The sequence below is a fragment of the Phocoena phocoena genome, chromosome 9 (assembly GCF_963924675.1).
Source record: "Phocoena phocoena chromosome 9, mPhoPho1.1, whole genome shotgun sequence".
In the NCBI taxonomy this organism is placed as follows: domain Eukaryota; kingdom Metazoa; phylum Chordata; class Mammalia; order Artiodactyla; family Phocoenidae; genus Phocoena; species Phocoena phocoena.
The window spans coordinates 53,925,348-53,943,659 of NC_089227.1; the positions used below are offsets into that span (position 1 = coordinate 53,925,348).

At 42.1% G+C, this 18,312-nt stretch overlaps 1 protein-coding gene across 1 annotated transcript; it reads left to right on the top strand.

Annotated features, from left to right (window-relative positions):
- The first annotated feature begins 3,479 nt into the window (after positions 1 to 3,479).
- Positions 3,480 to 18,077, top strand: SRI (sorcin). Its single transcript, XM_065883401.1, has 8 exons — positions 3,480 to 3,585; positions 4,469 to 4,552; positions 6,624 to 6,693; positions 14,054 to 14,097; positions 14,884 to 15,031; positions 15,270 to 15,383; positions 16,427 to 16,485; positions 17,698 to 18,077. The coding sequence occupies exons 1-8, from the start codon at positions 3,535 to 3,537 to the stop codon at positions 17,722 to 17,724; spliced, it is 597 nt and encodes a 198-aa protein (XP_065739473.1). The 5' UTR covers positions 3,480 to 3,534; the 3' UTR covers positions 17,725 to 18,077.
- The last annotated feature ends 235 nt before the right edge of the window (positions 18,078 to 18,312 follow it).

The following is an 18,312-nucleotide window of genomic DNA, read 5'->3' on the forward strand; positions in this document are numbered from 1 at the left end:
TTACTATTAGTTGCCACAATTTTTTTCATGGACTAAAGCAGCAGCAGCTTACCAATTTGTTAGCAATAATTGTGAGAATTTCATTTGTAGCACTCCGTTAAATTCAATTCTTTAGCAGCGGGGCAGTAGGAAGGTGTTAAAGACAACTGAAATGACAATGAACATAGATGTTTTTCCACAAAACTAATTCTGCATTCTTACAAATATTTTTTTGTTTTGTTTTGTTTTGCGGTACGCGGGCCTCTCACTGTTGTGGCGTCTCCCTTTGCGGAGCACAGGCTCCGGACGCGCAGGCTCAGCAGCCATGGCTCATGGGCCCAGCCGCTCTGCGGCATGTGGGATCCTCCCGGACCGGGGCACGAACCCGTGTGCCCTGCATCGGCAGGCAGACTCTCAACCACTGCGCCACCAGGGAAGCCCCAAATATTTTTTATGCTATATACTTCTTTCAAACTTGAGTCTTGAAGGAACTTACACTCAACTTTGAATTCAGCCCTCACCTCTATTCCTTATAGTTGGAAAACACAGACTTCAAAACCGAGGCTAAGGAACAGAATAGAGAGCCCAGAAATAAATCCATGCATATACAGTCAACTGATCTTGGACAAGAATGCCAAAATTACACAATAGAGAAAGGATGGCCTCTTCAACAAATGGTGCTGGGAAAACTGGATATCCACATGCAAACGAACGAAATTGGACCCCTATCTTACACCATACACAAAAATCAACTCAAAGTGGATTAAAGACTTAAATGTAAGACCTAAAACTTCTAGAAGAAAACTTAGGGGGAAAGCTTTGTCACATTGGTCCTGGCAATGATTTCATGGCTATGACACCAAAAGCACGAACAACAAAAACAAAATAAATAAGTAGGACTACATCAGACTAAAAAGCTTCTGCACAGCAAAAGAAACAACAGAATGAAAAGGCAACCCATAGAATGGCAGAAAATATTTGCAAACCGTATATCTGACAAGGAGTTAGTCTCTAAAATACATAAGGAACTCCCGCAACTCAATGGTAAAAAAACAAAACAAAACTAATAACCCAATTTAAAAATGCGCTAAAAACTTAAATAGACATTTTTACAAAAGAGACATACAAATGAACAGCAGGTATATGGAAAAATGTTCAATGTCACTAATTATCAGGGAAATGCAAATCAAAACCACAATGAGATATCACCTCATACCTGTCAGGATGTCTATTATCAAAACAAAAACAATAGACAATAAGCGTTGGCAAGTATTTGGAGAAACTGGAACTCCTGCACATTATTGGTGGGAGTTAGAAATGGTGAGGCTGCTATGAAAACAGTATGGAAGTTCCTCAGAAAATGAAAACTACCATATGATCTAGCAACCCCACTTCTGGGTATATATTCAAAATAATTAAAAACAGGATTTCAAAGAGATTTTACACCCATGTTCACTGCAACATTATTCACAGTAACCAAGATGTGACAGCAACACAAATGTCCATCTATGCAAGAATGGATTTTTAAAAATGTAGTATGTACGTACAATACATTGTTATCCAGCCTTAAAAAAGAAGGAAATCCTATAATATTTTACATGATTGAACTTCAAGGACAGTATGCTAAGTGAAACAAGTCAATCACAAGAAGACAAATATTGCATGATTCTACTTATATGAGGCATCTAAAGTAGTCAAACTCATAGAAACAAAGTAGAATCGTGGTTGCCAGGGGCTGAGAGGAGGAAATGGGGAGTTGTTCACTGGTATAGATTTTTAGTCATGTGAGAGGAAATGTTCTGGAGATCTTCTGTACAACACTGTATGCTTTTAACAATAGTGCATGGTACACTTAAAAATTCGTTAGGCTGGTAGATCTCATGTTGTGCTCTTACCACAATAAAAAATAGTAGGGAGAAAAAACCCCAAAACTCTACATAGGCCAAAGGACTCATATGTCTAATCTACGTTGATGATGGCTGTGGTATTTGAAAACAGTAATCAACTTCCTGAATCAAACACAAAGCAAGTAATACATAGTTTACTTGATATAGGACAACAGGGAGGGCTTCCCTGGTGGCGCAGTGGTTGGGCGTCCGCCTGCCGATGCAGGGGACACGGGTTCGTGCCCCGGTCTGGGAAAATCCCACATGCCGCGGAGCGGCTGGGCCCGTGAACCATGGCCGCTGGGCCTGCGCGTCCAGAGCCTGTGCTCCGCAACGGAAGAGGCCACGACAGTGGGGGGTCCGCGTACGGCAAAAAAAAAAAAAAAAAAAAAGACAACAGGGACTATTAGAATTTTCTCACAATTCAGGACTTTGGCTTTTAGCATTTGGGTATTCAGAAAGAGAACTTGAGAGGGAAGTTTATACATAAGAGTAAAACAATGACCCTAGTGAGAACACAGACCAGGAACTCAGTACGGAGGAACTCGGTCCACCACGGTGAACAAGCACAGCACCTCGCACAGCAGGTGCTCCAATATTTGTTAAATGTTCATGACTCATTCAATTTTTCTGTGCAACCTCCATAGCAAATACTGCGAATCTTGCTCGTTATTGCATTTCTTAAAACGTTAAAATTCAGAAAAACATTCTGCGTGACTGAAATTACATGAAACAAAACCAAACAAAAATCTCACATCTGAATTGCTTCAAACTGTTTAGGTGAAAAAGAAAACTGTGTGAAGTAAAGAAAACCGTTTCCTGAATCAACTGAGTGAAGTTCCAAGTTCCAGCTCTCTCACCCTCCTGAATATTTACCAGCACACTCTCAGCTTGCGCTAAACTTTTGCATAAAAAGCAGCTGAGTAATTTTGGAGAATGGGATTGTTTTGCCTAAATCATCCAGATAATTCAAACAACTCAATTTCTAATAACAATCTGGGCGAGGCTGCTATGCCCAGTAAATGCTCTCTATACTCCCCAGGCCACAGCCTAGTCACACCCAGCTTAGCCAGGAGATGACAGTATCCCCTAGAAAGGAAACACGCCCTTATTGTTCAGTGATAAGTGCCACCGCCAGCCAACGCTCCCCCGCCCTCTGTTCCTCGAGTTTATTCCAGTTTCCCGAGGGCGCTTTCAAATTTTGATTTTTCAACAACGACGTCTCCTTTCCCCGAAAGCATCTAAGAGCTGCCCTAAAGCCTTCAGCCCCTTGCCCCAATACCGCACTCTGCTTAGAGCCCGTAGGCCTGTCCAGTAAAGTTATTTAAAATAAAAAGCGTAACAGAAGATGTCCAAGCAGGAAGAGAAAAAGAATACCCCGGGAACTGGGTTAGTGTCGGAACGTGCCATTCGTTTCAAAGGGAGGAGAGTCCCAGGTGCGAACTGTATCGCGGGTCTGAAGTCACTTACCGGACCTCCGATTCGTCAGGGCCTGAGTACATAAAACACCAAAGACCGGTCGGAGCGCAGGAAGGGGCGAGGGGCCGGAAGTGGAGCCTAGCAGGGCCGGCGGGCCTGAAGCGCGTCCCCCCCGTGGGCTCCGGTGGTGCGGCCCGGGGCGGCCGCGGCGGGGAGGCGGGAGGCGCAGGGCTGAGGCACAGAGGGCAGCATGGCGTACCCCGGGCACCCTGGCGCCGGCGGCGGCTACTACGCAGGCGGGGTGAGTGCTGCCCTCCCGGGCTCGCGGCCGGGGTGCGACCCCTGGACGCCGGGGGCGCCGAGAGGCCACACGTGGCGACTCCGCCGGGGCGGCTCCCGGGCGCCCCCGCCCTGCCAGCCGCCTCTCCCCAGGCCCCTGCCGACCGGCCTCTGTCTCCAGCGCCCTTTTTCCCTCTGTCCCTTCTCCTCTCGGCTGGCTGCGCGGGGCCGGGGCGCGGGTAGTTTTGACCCAAGAAGCCCACCCTGTGACTCCCGGATCCGCGGCGTGAAATCGTGCACATGGGGTGTTGCCTTCCTCTCCGCCTTCCCTGAGAGCAACAGCCATTTTAATCTAGAATGGTCCTGCGGTTTACTTCTCCCTCTCTGAAAGAAAGTGGGAAAAACAGGAAAGTCAGGGAAAGTCCGTTAGAGTCAAAGACCTCCGGGAGGAAGGCCGCCTCGCCCTGCGTCAGGGATGCGCGTCGCGTCGTCGTGGGAACTGTTTCCAAAAGAGAAAGTTCCCTCGCCTTGACACACCTCACCCCTCCCGAGGCTACACCTGTTTCAAAACGCTTTAAAAATACCGTAAACGCTAGAAAAATGTAAGTTGCACGTCCAGGTTGCGTTTATCTCAGTAGCCTGCGGGTTAATGGGGGTTTAGTAAAGTTGCTTCACTCACACTGATGTCACTGTCAAGACTACTCATTTTGATGTTAGCTGCCGGATTTTAAATAATAACGGGGTGAGAATGGGAGAAAGGGGAGGAGTGATTGCAGGTAGAGGGTTCCGGGTGGCAAACGACTGACAGCGAAGGCCTGGCAATTGCCTGGCTTTGCATGAGGCACTCAGTGGTGAAAGAATAAAACTTGGTCAGCGGAATGATGCATTTGTTTCCTGTTTTACAGTATGGAGGGGCTCCCGGAGGGCCTGCGTTTCCCGGACAAACTCAGGATCCGCTGTATGGTTACTTTGCTGCTGTAGCTGGACAGGTTAGCTTTTCCCTTTAACATTAAAGGACTGTCAGATTCTACATTTGTATTAACCTTTGTTAGAGTGGCACAGAAAAACAGCTTTTCCTCTGGAAAAGAATTCCTTTGCTTCCGCACAAGGAAAAAAAAAAGAGAAGTTCATAGGCAGTTACTTATTTTTGAATATTCAGAACAAATTAGGACAAAGGGTTACTCGTGTTTATGTTACTTTCAGAACTAAACTTGTGATTGAATTAGGGTCAGATTCAACAGAACAGGCTAGTATAAATGTACTTTGAAGATATGTAAGGTAGAAAGATGTCTTTAGAACTGAATTGTCAGGGTCCATAGTGGTTTCCAGAGAAGAAATACCAGATCTGCTGAACGTTAAACCCTTCTTTGTACAATTAAAAGCATGTGGTACTAGTAATTCTGTAGCCAGATTCTAGGGGACACTTTCTTTGGGTAGAGTTTGATTGTTAATCAGTTACCCCCTTAGGAAATAGGTATGTATGGTAAAAACCCACCAGCTTCAAAATAAGAAAGGTACTGTATTATTCTTACTATCTGGAAGTTCGTCTTCTGAACAGTTTAGTTCCTCTTTGATGCAGAGGCTGTTACCAGGTCACATCTTTCATGTCCTTATCAGGTGTTGTGGTCTGTTGACCCAGAGAGAGAATTAAGGTCAGCACCCCAAGACCATTCACTTCTTTACATTCTAAGTCATAGGACAGGCGGTAGTGCATCTTGAGGGAGGCCCCTTCCCCAGCTCCCAGGTCAGTGAGTGTATATGGTAAATATACTGTTGGTATAACCCAAACATGTCCAGAGGGGGTGTCTGTGCTTATGAATTCAACTTAGCTTTGTTTTGATCAAAAGCTAGAAATAACACGATCTTAATGTGAAAATGCCTTAGACTATTATGGAATTACAACCACCTTTCAGAATAGCACTCTAAGAAATACCATTTGAGAAACACTGGAAAATTGAGTCTAAAACTGAAAGAGCTGCCCCTTAAGTATCTGCTTCATCTGTTAGTGATCAGTATCTTTGAAACCACAAGACATGGCAAAGCTCAAGACTCCTTATTCTTAGATTGCCTGTGCCTGCAGCCATGTAAGTGACCCCCCCTGCTTAGCTTTCAGCAGCCCTGGCCTGCAGCAGCATGCCCATCGTTTTTCACATTATTGATCATGCCCCTCATCTAGAACATATAATAGTCATGGACTTGAGGATTGAGGTATTTTATTTTAAAATCCCTATAAATAACATGTATCTAGTTGTGACCTAGGTCAGCCAGTGAATAAGCACAGGGAACCTGTCTCCCAGGTATAATCGAGATCCAAAAAAAAAAACAGTTCATCGCATGATAAGCAAAGGTGATCACAGAGGACGCTTTCTGTGGGAACCAGACTTTTCATTTACTGATGTCATCTGTGTACCCTGCTCTCCACACACCCTGACCAAAAAAAAAAGCTAGAAAGAGTAATAAGACTTTTAATCAACTACATAAATAATTTTATTTTAAAATGCTTGCTTTGGCAGATTCCTAGCTCAGACTGAGAGTAGTTCAAGACAGAAACTAGTTTTATTCATGTCTCAGTGGAAGAAACTGAATTCACCTCACTGTTTTATTAAAAGAGGAATCTTATACTTGAGAACATTTATGCCAAGTCCAATTCGGGAATTTAGTACTACCAATACCTTTTCATCATTTCCTCTAAAGTATAGGTGTAAGCAGCTTTCAGACTTGGTTAATTCTTGTGTAATGATTATTTAAAATAAAGCCTGAAATTGAATGCCTACTTTACCTAGGTATTAAGAAATGTATTTTTTGTTTATGGCCCTAATTATACATTTGTGGAAGAGGCCCTAACAATTTGTCTTTCTTTCTGTAATTAAATTGTTATGGGAAGTAGAGTGAGGAAAAAGAATGCCTACTTTTAGCAGGCATCCCTTTAAAAAAAGTCTCATGCATGATAATATTCATTTTCTTTACCATTATTGCTACACTGAATACTGAATGTAAACAAAGAACTAGAAAGTACAAATCACGATTGTGATTCCTTTTCCTATTTTTTTTTTTTTAAAGGATGGACAAATAGATGCTGATGAATTGCAGAGATGCCTGACACAGTCGGGCATTGCTGGAGGATACAAACGTAAGTTAGGAGCCCCAAAGTGTCTCTAGAAATACTCTTGTATTTCATATTTCAGATGTTACTTGTGATTATTATAGCCTTCAAGGAATCTGAGCTTTTCTGATCCAGCAAAGTTAAGAATTTCAAAAGCTGAATTCGGTTGGTTCTTTTGTATTTTAAAATGTTAATTTGAAAACAGTTCTTACTGAATCATTCTACGCTACCCACCGATTTAGTGGGTTTCTTGGATTTGGGTTCCATGTATCTGGAACCACTCAAACCAATGACAGTCTATATGGCCTCCTCAGAAAATGAGGTAAGGTGCTGAAATGAAATCCACCAGGTCAGGTGTTGTTAATGATAGGAGCTAACATTCACTGCTGACTGTTTGCCAAGAGCTTATTCTGTCTCTGAGCCTGGTGGCACTTAGGGCTTTGAGTGGCCTGTCCTGCATGCCTAGTTCTGAGTAGTTGGTCCTACCCTCCCTTTTCCCCGGTGCCTGGTCTCCAACCCCTAGTCCTCAGGGAGCCAGTTCTGCACTCCTGGTCTCAACTCCTGGCAGCATGAACGCTCACCTTGACATCCCCCAGGTCTTTCCTCTTTCTACATCAGGCTAAGTAAGACGTGCCCTTCCTAATTTCTAAACTCTTTACAGTAATCCTCCTTCCTGCCACCCCCAAGTTCCTCACAGACTGCCCCTGTACTTACACCTGCTTCCTGCCTTTTGACTCTGCATGAGCTGCAGAGAGGGAACTCCTGCCAAGATGCTGCATCCCACACATGCCACATGCTTCTCTTCAAATCATGTCTTGACCATGATAGAGAATAGTGTCTTGGCTAATGTACATGACCTACCAACTTCTTTGCCAGTTGTTAATTGAGACAGAACATCAGATCGAAGCCTCAACTTCCCAGTAAGCTGTGAATTAAAACACTCAAACTAGGGAATTCCCTGGCTGTCCAGTGGTTAGGACTCGGTGCTTTCACTGCGTTGGCCCCGGGTTTGATCCCTGTTTGGGAACTAAGATCCCTTAAGAAAAAAAAAAAAACAACACTCAAACTAGAATTCACAATTGAGGACCCGTAGTGGCCATTTTTGACTGTTTGATATGGCACAGTTACTAGGTGGCTCTCTTTTTAAACTACTTGCATATCCATTTTTATCATCCTTTGTTTTATGACTTCAGTATCCAATTAACATTTCCTAGTTGTGGGAATTAATACAAAAGAGGAACCTTCTGCAATTCTGTCATCTACCCTGGTCCTAAACAAAAGAAGCCCTTTTCTAGATTAGGGAATTTTTTTTTTTTTAACTATTGTAGGCAATACATTTAAATCATTAGTTGTTAACCTCCAGCAATTGGAGCTGGTGAACAAAGAAGGTCTAATAGCAGGGTTTACAGAAGTGAGCCATGTCACAACATAGACTATTATCTACGCCCTTTCAGTAGAAGAGGTGTGGCCGGTTTTCAAATCGAACAAAGTGGGCCGTATATCCTTGGAGAGCAGTCCTTTTAAAAGTTTCATTTGAGAAAGCTGCATTTACTAAAGATCTTAGATCACTGAGTTATAGAAAAGACATATCCTGAATCATCTGGATCATGTGATTGAATGAATTTGCTTGCTGTCATCGGGTTATGGAGGCTGTAATGAACCACAAAACCATCTTGGTTGTGAGATGTCAGAGTGAGTGTTGTAATGCAGAAGTTATACAGCCATTGGTCTTTTCAACCCAGCTTCCAAGCCAGAAAGTGCGGACAGGTGCTAGGGGTGGCAGGGGGGATAGAGAAACCTATGGCACCTTCTTAACCAGTTTAAGAGGGAGCAGTCGTGCCTAGAGGTGGCGCTGATGAGGGAAGTGGCTCTTTTTTCCTCGAGTGTAGTAGTTGTTCCTCTGTGGTAAGGTTGAGAGAAACAACTGCAGGTGGGATTTTCCTGCTAGGTCTGTTACGTTGTGGATTTCCACTAGAAGAAAAGTTGTTTGAGGTATTTTAGCAGAATGAACAGGAGAAAGGAGATAGAGAGTCAAGATAAAATTATAACAAAGATTCTTTTGAAATTATTTAAAATAGGATTAGCATTAGTAAAAGCTCTTTCTGGGGGAAAAAAAATACTATTAAAATTGAACAAGAGTTCTGCTCACCCAAACTTACTAGATGTCAGTGTTCTAACTCATTGGAACTGCCCAGAATGGTGACTTTTCTGTTTTGTTCACTGCCTACCTCATTCCCTCCCTTCTCAGTCCTCTCACAAAAGAGGACCAGATTTCTGTTCTCCCTGGCAAAGAGCTCTAACCTTTTACTCTCCTCCTCTAAAAATCCTGAGTAGCTCCATGGTGCCCATATAAAACAAAAGCTAGACAGCCTCCCAGGAATTCAGTCTCCTCAGTGATGCAGCCTCATCTAACGGTAATTTCTCCCACTTCCTTTGCCTGTCCGGACTTCACTGCTTCTCTCTTTGCTTATGCAGGTCCCTAGCTCTACATGGTTGTCACCAAATGTCCCAAATCTTTTCTGTTGTTCAAAATTTGGCTTAAATGCTGCTTCTTCTACGAAGTCTTTCTTACCAAGAAGGAGCCTCTCCTCAACATCTGGTAGTTTTTGGTGCCTCCATTATGGCTTACCATCCTCTACCTTGTGCACATGACTTATCTTTAACTTTAGACTGTCAGCTGGGCCAGGTTCTAGTGTCACGTTTGTATCTCCAATGTCCCTGGTACCCTGAGCCCTGCACATAATGAATATTTAATAGGCATTTGATGAATTAATGAGTATAGAATACTTCCTAAAATGGAAAAATCATATACCCATATTTGCATTTTGACTTAAGAAAGATTGATATTTACCTAAGGGATTATACATTACTTTTAAGTATCAGTGAAAATCAGAAGAGTCCATTTAAAAACCATATCCTCCTTAGGCTCTTTGAGAGGGGTATACAGCTTCCTACATAGGGATGAGAATTCAGTCTCACATGTTCATTCATTTGGCCAACCAACACATTTCTAATGGACACCTACCACGTGGTAGGTGCTGGGGTCTGCAAGCGCCAACAGTGCCTGGGGAACACGGTGAAAAGCACTGGGGTAGGTAAAGGGTTTACCTTTTACTGTAAGCTGTGGGGTCACATCAGAGGGGCCAGTAACCCAGACAGAGATCCGGAAAGTTTTCCTTGCAGAATCAGTACCTCAACTGAGGAGAAATGAAAGTTGAGCAGAAATGATGCAGACCAAGAAGTGAGTGAGGTAGGGAAGCTGTGTTCTGGGCAGATAGAACAGTGTGTACCCAGAGATGAGAGGGAGGATGGTTCAATCAAGGAACTGAGAGAAATTGACCAGAGGTAGCTTATGGGGTTGAATGAACAGTAGGAAAGGAGCTAAACTGAGAAAATATGTGTATGACCTTATATGCCAATTAAGGTGTTTGGACTTTATCCTGAGGGCAGTGGAACACCTCCACTAGGTCTTAAGTAGAAGAGCACCTATTTCCCTGGCTGTACGACCAAACTGGGGAGTATGGGTATGGGGAACGTGGAGAGTCAGGGATACCAGTTAGGTGGCCCTTGGAGTCAAACAGATGAGAGAAGTGCTGACTACACTGGGGATAGGACAGTGGAACTGGAGTTGGATGGATCCTAAGGCTGTTCGGAAGGTGATCAAATGTCAAGGGAGAGGGAATTGTGGACTTTCCCAGGTTTCTGGCTCAGGGGGCTGAGTGGGTCATGGTGTCATTCATAGACGTGGGAGACAGGGAGTGGCTGCTTCCTGGCCGCCAAAAGCCTCGCTTTACATCCAAACACAGTTGGCCTGTCCTGTGGCATCAGGTCCTCTGGAGTGGTAGTCCTTACACTGCAGCAGCTGCAGTATCACCTGCAAGGTTTGCTAAAACCAGATCACCGGGCCCTGCTCTAGCATTTCTCATTAGGATCTGGGGTGAGACCTGAGAATTTGCATCTCTAAACAGGTTTCCGGGCCTGCTGGTCCAGGTTGAACCAGCTGCTTTAATGTGAATATATATCCCCTGGGGATCTTGTTAAAAGCGCAGATTCTGATTTTGTTGGTTTATGTTAAGGGCTGAGATGCTGCAGTTTTAAAAGCTCCCAGGTGAGGAAGAACAAAGAGTTAATTACAAGGGAACACCCATAAGGCTATCTGCTGATTTCTCTACAGAAGCTTTGCAGGCTGGAAGGGAGTGGCATGATATATTCAAAGTCTTGAAAGGGAAAAACCTGCAAACTAGGATACTCTACCCAGCAAGACTATTTAGAGTATGAGAGAGAAAGGATTTCTCAGACAGACAAAAACAAAAACTATTGCTGAATACAGCAATACAAAACATATCCTGAAAGATATATTGAAAGGTCTTCTCTAAATAGAAAAGAAGCAAGAATCTATAGGAAAGAGAAAAGCACAATTGGAAAGTAAATCATTTAAATAAGCCAGTATCCAGATTAAAAAAAAAAATCCAAAAAATATTTTTTAAAGCGATGATAACTACAAAGAACAGCAAAAGGATAAACATGAAGATGTAAAAGAGGACATCAAAATCATAAAATGTGGGGGAGGACAGTAAGAAAATGTGTTCTTTTTTTTTTCAGAATGTATTTGAGCCTATATGACTATCAGTCTAAAGAAACTAGATATAGTAGTGGGTTAACATAACTTGAAAAACAGGGTAACCACAAATCAGAAACATACAGTAGATTCACAAAAACCAAAAAGAACTGAACACAAGCGTAATACAAAAGAAAACCATCTGTTACAAGGCCTGCACTTGCCCAGTTTTAAGACCAAAGAAAGAGCCCAGAGTCAGCAACAGAGACATCAGTGGTTTAATGGATGGGGGAGCTTATACATCTGAAGCAAGGTCCTGGAGCAACACCCCACCGTGTACAGCAGAAGGTGGGCAGGACATGGCAGCAGGCTTCACTCCAGAGGGGAAGGGGAGACTGCCAGTTATAAGGCGGGGTTGGGCTTCCCTGGTGGCGCAGTGGTTGGGAGTCCACCTGCTGATGCAGGGGACATGGGTTCGAGCCCCGGTCCGGGAGGATCCCGCATGCCGCGGAGCGGCTGGGCCCGTGAGCCGTGGCCGCTGAGCCTGCGCGTCCGGAGCCTGCGCTCCGCAACGGGAGAGGCCACAACAGTGAGAGGCCCGCGTACCGCAAAAAAAAAAAAAAAAAAAAAAAATAAGGCGGGGTTACCTCAGGTGGGCTCATTCGTTACCAGGGAAGCCAGCAGAGGGGCACTCACTGCCCCTTTGATAAGAACTGTCACCAGCTGGGGCCCATGGCAAGTACGTAGGAAGGTCAGTCCTGTGCGTAGGGTATAGGTGACACACGCCCTGGTCGGGCAGAGGATGTACAGAGAGCAAGAGAAGAGCCATCTTGAGTGGCCTGACCATACACCATCAAACCACAAAAAGAAAAACGAAAAGAAAAAAGAACAAAAGCTCCCAGGTGATATTAATAACAGCTAGTCCAGGAATCACACTTGGAGTAGAAGAGTGGCCTCAATCTTGACTACTCACTAGAATCATCTGAGAAGCTTTTAAAAAAGAAAAAAATAAAACTAATGCCTGAGTCCCATAGTCAGATTCTGATTTAATTGTTCTGTGGTGGTGGTGAATATACTTAACAAAAGTTTTTGAGAGTACATCTTAAAACTTCTCACCACACACACAAAAGGTAGCTATGTGAGGTGATGGATGTGTTAATTAACCTTATTATGGTAATCATTTTGCAGTATATACATATAGAAAATCATTACAATGTACACCTTAAACTTACACAATGTTATATGTCAATAATATCTCCATAAAGCTGAAAAAAATAATAATATTTGTTCTGTGGTGCAGCCCAGGTGTCAGGATCTTTTAAAGCCTCTGGGTGATTCTGATAAGCACCCAGGTTTGAGAACCTCTGGTCTCCACGAGAGAGACTTCATACCTCCACACAACTTAAAAATCAGAGTGAAGGACCAACCAACTCTTTCTCAAAAGTGTAGCCTCCTCTCACCTCAGCGAACTGTCTCTGTGGATCAGGTGGAGGTTGAAGGACCAAAATAGAAACAGTCCCCAACCTTTTATTTCAGGGTTCCAGGATATGCCAAACAGAGGAATCTATTAAAAGTAGAAAACCTATAGTTTGTAATGTTTGGAGACATTACAGTAATAAGAGTTAGCTTAGTTGTTTTAAATTCACTTTTGTTAGAGAGAAAAATGAAGCTAGTAACAGCTGTAAAAAATGTTAATTCTGTGTGCATCTTAACAAACTTGTCAAATTTATGCTAGCTTTGCCCACGTGACCATTGTCACTTCTTTCTAGTTTTACCGCTTCTTTGTACCTCAGAACACTTCTTCAAAGTCATTGGTAAGGTGCAAGGAATTCTTTATTTTTAATTTGTTAATGCTTAGAGTACCAGTAGGCCATTAACCAATAAGTGTATTCTAGTTTGGTTGTCTAAGTGAGGTATGGAAATGCCCTCAGAACGTCCTTGAACTGTAAGTAAACTAAAAAGGTTTCTGAACAGTGGCCATCACTAAGTGGGTCATCAGGTCCTAGTCCAGAATGCTCTTGTTTAACACACAATTCTAGCAAGCGTATTTATCTTATTGTCAATGAAAAGAGGCCATAGGCTGGTTGGGGTAGGAGGTGACCATTCAGTGTCTGACATTAAAGGGAAAAGAAAGAAAAACAAATGATCAGACTCAGAACTGGCAAAACCAGCTAGAGTCAACTGTGAGTAGGAACAAAGCAAACTAACCCTCCCATTCACCGTGGTGGATAATAATACACTGTGGTTCATTATGGTGAATTGAACTCACTATATTACAGTTTCAAAGGCAAGAAAGAATATGATACTTTTTAAAAACTATGTTATAGAAAAGTTTAAGCTTATCCAAAAATAGAGTTAATTATACAGTGAACTCCTGTATACCCATCACTCAGCTTCAACAGTTATCAATGTGTTGCCATTCTTGTTTTATCTATAATCCTGCCCATGTTCTTTTAAAGCAAATTCCAGATCTCTTAATATTTATTCCACCTACAGATAACTTCAGTGTATACTTTTCTTAAAGATAAGGACACTTTTTCCCCCCAATTTCAAAACCATAAATCACACCTAAAAATATTAACAGTACGATGCAAAACTTTTAAAAAAGATTTCTATTAAAGTTGTTAAAATCAAATTTGGGTTCTGGAAGGAATCCTATCTAGCTGGAAAAAAAAAAATCTACTTCAAAGTTCCATGAATTTAGTTCCATGTAGATTGAGCAGCATATAAAAATAAAAGTGTATAAATAATCACATTCCTAATTAATTTGAATGTAATGTGAATTTTTGAAATTGTATTAATGTGTATGTACTTTTCTTGATTTAACAGCTTTTAACCTGGAGACTTGCCGGCTTATGGTTTCAATGCTGGATGTATCCTTTACCTTGATTGTGGGCTAGAGTATTTTTTCTGGATAAAAAAAAAAATCCTTCCTGAAGGAATTCATCTAAGGATTAATACCCGGTAAACACAGAGTGACAAATGACCACAAAAAAGTTTTCCGAAATCATTAGCTTTCAAGATGGTATTTGGCGTGAAAAAGGAAGGAAGTGTAGTAAGTAGACCATTCGTTATTTAAGAATTTGAGGAAGCATCAAAGACAAACGTATAGAAACCGAAGCAGTCAGGGAAGCTTTTTCACCGTGACATCGATTGCCCTGCATGATTCAAACCCGGCCTTCAAGCAATGGCATTTTTCACATCACAGTTCTTAAACTAGTTTAGCCAGTGCTGATGGTATGGTTCTTTCATCCCACATCATTTTCCAAAAGTAAAAACAGTGGGTCTGGGAGGGCTTACCAAGGGAGTGTTAGGGCTAAAGAGGACCCGGGACAGAAGGACAAGCAGCATAGCCTGGGCCACCCAGAAAGTGCAGCCCAGTTTGGTTGTTACAGGTGGCCCACAAAGGCCTCCTTATTTCCTTGTAATCACATCGTATCAATTATCTTTTTTCCCCAGGGGAAATAGGCACTCAGCGCTTTTTTTCCAGAGGCCTTTTTCTTATCATTAGTCTCTTGTCCTATCATGTCCAAAAGAATGTATAACATTTTTAACCTTTTCAGCAGAAAGAATATTAAATTCCCTTATCCTTGATCTTTGATTTAATCATTACAAAATGTTGCAAAATAAAGTTGCGCTAATCCTTGATTACAGTTCAGAGAGATATGTCAGGCACAATGGGTTTCAGCGAGTTTAAAGAACTCTGGGCTGTACTAAACGGCTGGAGACAACACTTTATCAGTTTTGACAGCGACAGGAGTGGAACAGTGGATCCCCAGGAATTGCAGAAGGCCCTGACAACAATGGGTGGGTATGACTGACTCCACCTCTCTGTTCATTGGTAGAAGTAATTTTTTTTTTAATTTCTAAAACTAAGTGCTACATGAAGGTGGTTTCTGTTTGTAGAAGTAGTGCATATTCATAATTTCAATGAGCCCTCTCAGTCCTAAAAATTTGGGGGGGCTTGATTATTTTTAACGGTCTTTTTGTAATCCTTGATTTTTATTTTATTTTTTTTTTGCTGGCTGATTTTTCTTCCTTTCAGGATTTAGGTTGAGTCCCCAGGCTGTGAATTCAATTGCAAAACGATATAGCACCAATGGAAAGATCACCTTCGATGATTACATCGCCTGCTGCGTCAAGCTGCGAGCTCTAACAGGTGTGTCCTTTGAGATCACTGTTAAGCATGTCTGGCAGGATAACTCTTTTCTCAGAAATTTTTTTCACATTACTAAGTAATCTGCCGTTAAAATAATCCTAACTAAATTCCCTGGTGGTCCAGTGGTGAGGACTCCATGCTCTCACTGCTGAGGGCCCAGGTTCGATCCTTGGTCGGGGAACTAAGATCCCCCAAGCCAACAGCGTGGCCAAAAAAAATCCTAACTAAACTTTACTAAAATGTTTCAAAACATAACAAGCTAACTGATAACGTTTTTGATCAGAGTATCAGCAATATTCTGTGATTTCTCCCCAGAATGTGAAATACTTGAAAAAAGTGAAATTACCCATTGGTAGCTCTTTCCTGTTTCCTCCTGTTGGAAAGATTTAAAATGGTGGTCTCTCTCAGATGTCCTTCTTAAATGTAGCTGTATCAATAATCTCTACTTTTCTCTCCCCTCTATTCTTTTACTTTCTTTTGTTTTTGTTTTTTTCTGGTTTCGTTCCTCTCTTTAGCTTTTTACCCTTTTTAATATCTGGTTTTATGATTTTTTTGCATCCTGACACAAATTTGAGGGTGGATTTTCTTACTAAAGTAAATCCTTTTCATTTAATAGGACAGAGCTCAAATGGGTGGAATATCTGATCACAGCTGTTTGTCATATTAAGGACTCCATCCCTCTATTTCCTAATTAAGCAATATCTGTTATTAAGAAGTCGGAAATTCTGTGCTTCCATCACAATTAAGGAATGGTCTCAGAAGTCAGTGCAGCTTTTACTGACTTTCGGATGAGGTGTCTTCTTCCAGCTCTATGTTGAGAAAGACAGTTGGCCAACTTCTGCATGTTGTGTTACTTGGTTGCATATTAAATCTATTCATATTGGTACAGTTGGTTTCTTTGCTTTGGTCTTTTGTTTATGCTGGCTGGTTGTACAATTGAAATGTTACTGCATTTTGAACCCAGTGCCAACATAATTAACTATTATAATTTCAGATAATTGAGGCTTAAAAAAACTCATAAATTTTACTGTGGTGTTTTACAGACAGCTTTCGAAGACGGGATACTGCTCAGCAAGGTGTTGTGAATTTCCCGTATGATGATGTAAGTCTCAGTAAATTTGGAACTGACAAAATACAAAAATGCACATATTTTCGGTTTAGCAGTTGCTGCAGTTATGAGTACACTTTAAAAAGGCTTGTGTGTAAACATGTTTATTTCTTATGCTTCAAGGTGTGTTCTCTTCAGTGTGCATTAACTTCTCAGGTGACAGTCCCGCTCAGTTTCCAAGGACGGAGAGGTGGCCTGTAGAGCAGAAAGTGCATAGGCTTTGGCCTCAGAAGGGCTACTTAAGGAATATCTGAACGTCCTGACCCAAGTTCCATTTTCCCTGAAAGAGGGGTAATCAGCCCGGCCTTGCAGGAATGCTGCAGGAATGCTGCAGGAATTAGCAGTGCCTGGGGCCTCAGTGGTGTTGGAAGAATGCGAAAGAAAACTGAGAGCAAAGGCAGAGTCTACTGCTGTGTGTTTGGTGGTGAAGCAAACATTTCACAGCAAACACTGATGCTTCTACACTGAGGTTTCTGATTTGCAAGGGAAGGGTCAGATATTCTGTTTCTGGGCATCCATATACTGGCACACTAGAATTTATTTTAATAAAGCAGATTTTAAGGGAATAAACCTTTTTAAAGTCAGTCTGGTAGAACAGTGGGGTAAAACTGCAGTTCTGAAGTTCCCCATGGGATAGAATGGTATAAACTGTACTGTTACTTGTATTTGTAAGTAGGTGCCTTTGATCATGACCACGTCTAGAGTAAGATATTATTTGGAATTTAAATAATTCTTTGTGCATTGGCGTAAGATGAGCTTCTTGTAAGAAGCTTTGATGTGAGAAACCCATTGGGTTTTATATTAGATTGCTTCCTTCAAAAAATGAACCTTCGGGCTTCCCTGGTGGCGCAGTGGTTGAGAGTCTGCCTGCCAATGCAGGGGACGCGGGTTCGTGCCCCGGTCCGGGAGGATCCCACATGCCGCAGAGCGGCTGCGCCCCTGAGCCATGGCTGCTGGGCCTGCGTGTCCGGAGCCTGTGCTCCGCAACGGGAGGGGCCACGGCAGTGAGAGGCCCGCGTACCACAAAAAAACAAAACAAACAAACAAAAATGAACCTTTCCACTCATCATTTACTCCTATTTTGAAAAGGATTTTTTTAAATCCACAATTCAAATGAGAATACCAAAAGGTAAGCTGCCTAAAAATAAGCTAGGGTATATTCTGTGTTCTGAGGTCTGCAGTGTAACGCTGACTTTTCTCTTTCAGTTCATTCAGTGTGTCATGAGTGTTTAAGTCAGGAGGAAGACCTATGAAGATAATCCACATTCATTCCAGCTGGAGTTCTCCTTTGCTCTTTGCCTTCAGTAATTGTGTGCAAACTTACACAGCCACTTTTCCTTAACAGCTGTTGTAAAGGTTTATTACTTTATGTACAACTCAAGTTTTTAGTTTTGATAATATATTCTTTGGAATGTTATTAATATCAGATCCGGTCAGTTAAACACCATTTAGAACTTCCTTGAGCCATTGTTAATCATGCCTTATTTTCTTGCTAAGCCTCTTTTATGTAAATTTAAGTGTGCAAATTGTTTAAGGCACATTATGTATTTTTCATTGTAAGCTACTAAAACCTTTTCATCAGACTACAGCTGTTGTCGTCCCTCTTTTAGAAGGGCTTTTCCGTGGTATTGAAAGCTTTATGTGTGGAGTATTCTCGTCATGTAAATGGTTTAGACCCACTTGGATGCAAAAAAAAACCACCACCAAAAAACAAACCTGGTAATATATGTCAGGAATCTCCTGAGTGGAAATTTAACACAGCTTAAAGGCTTACAGATATTTTGATGGCTGTATAAATGGAAACTGGTTGAATAATTTGAG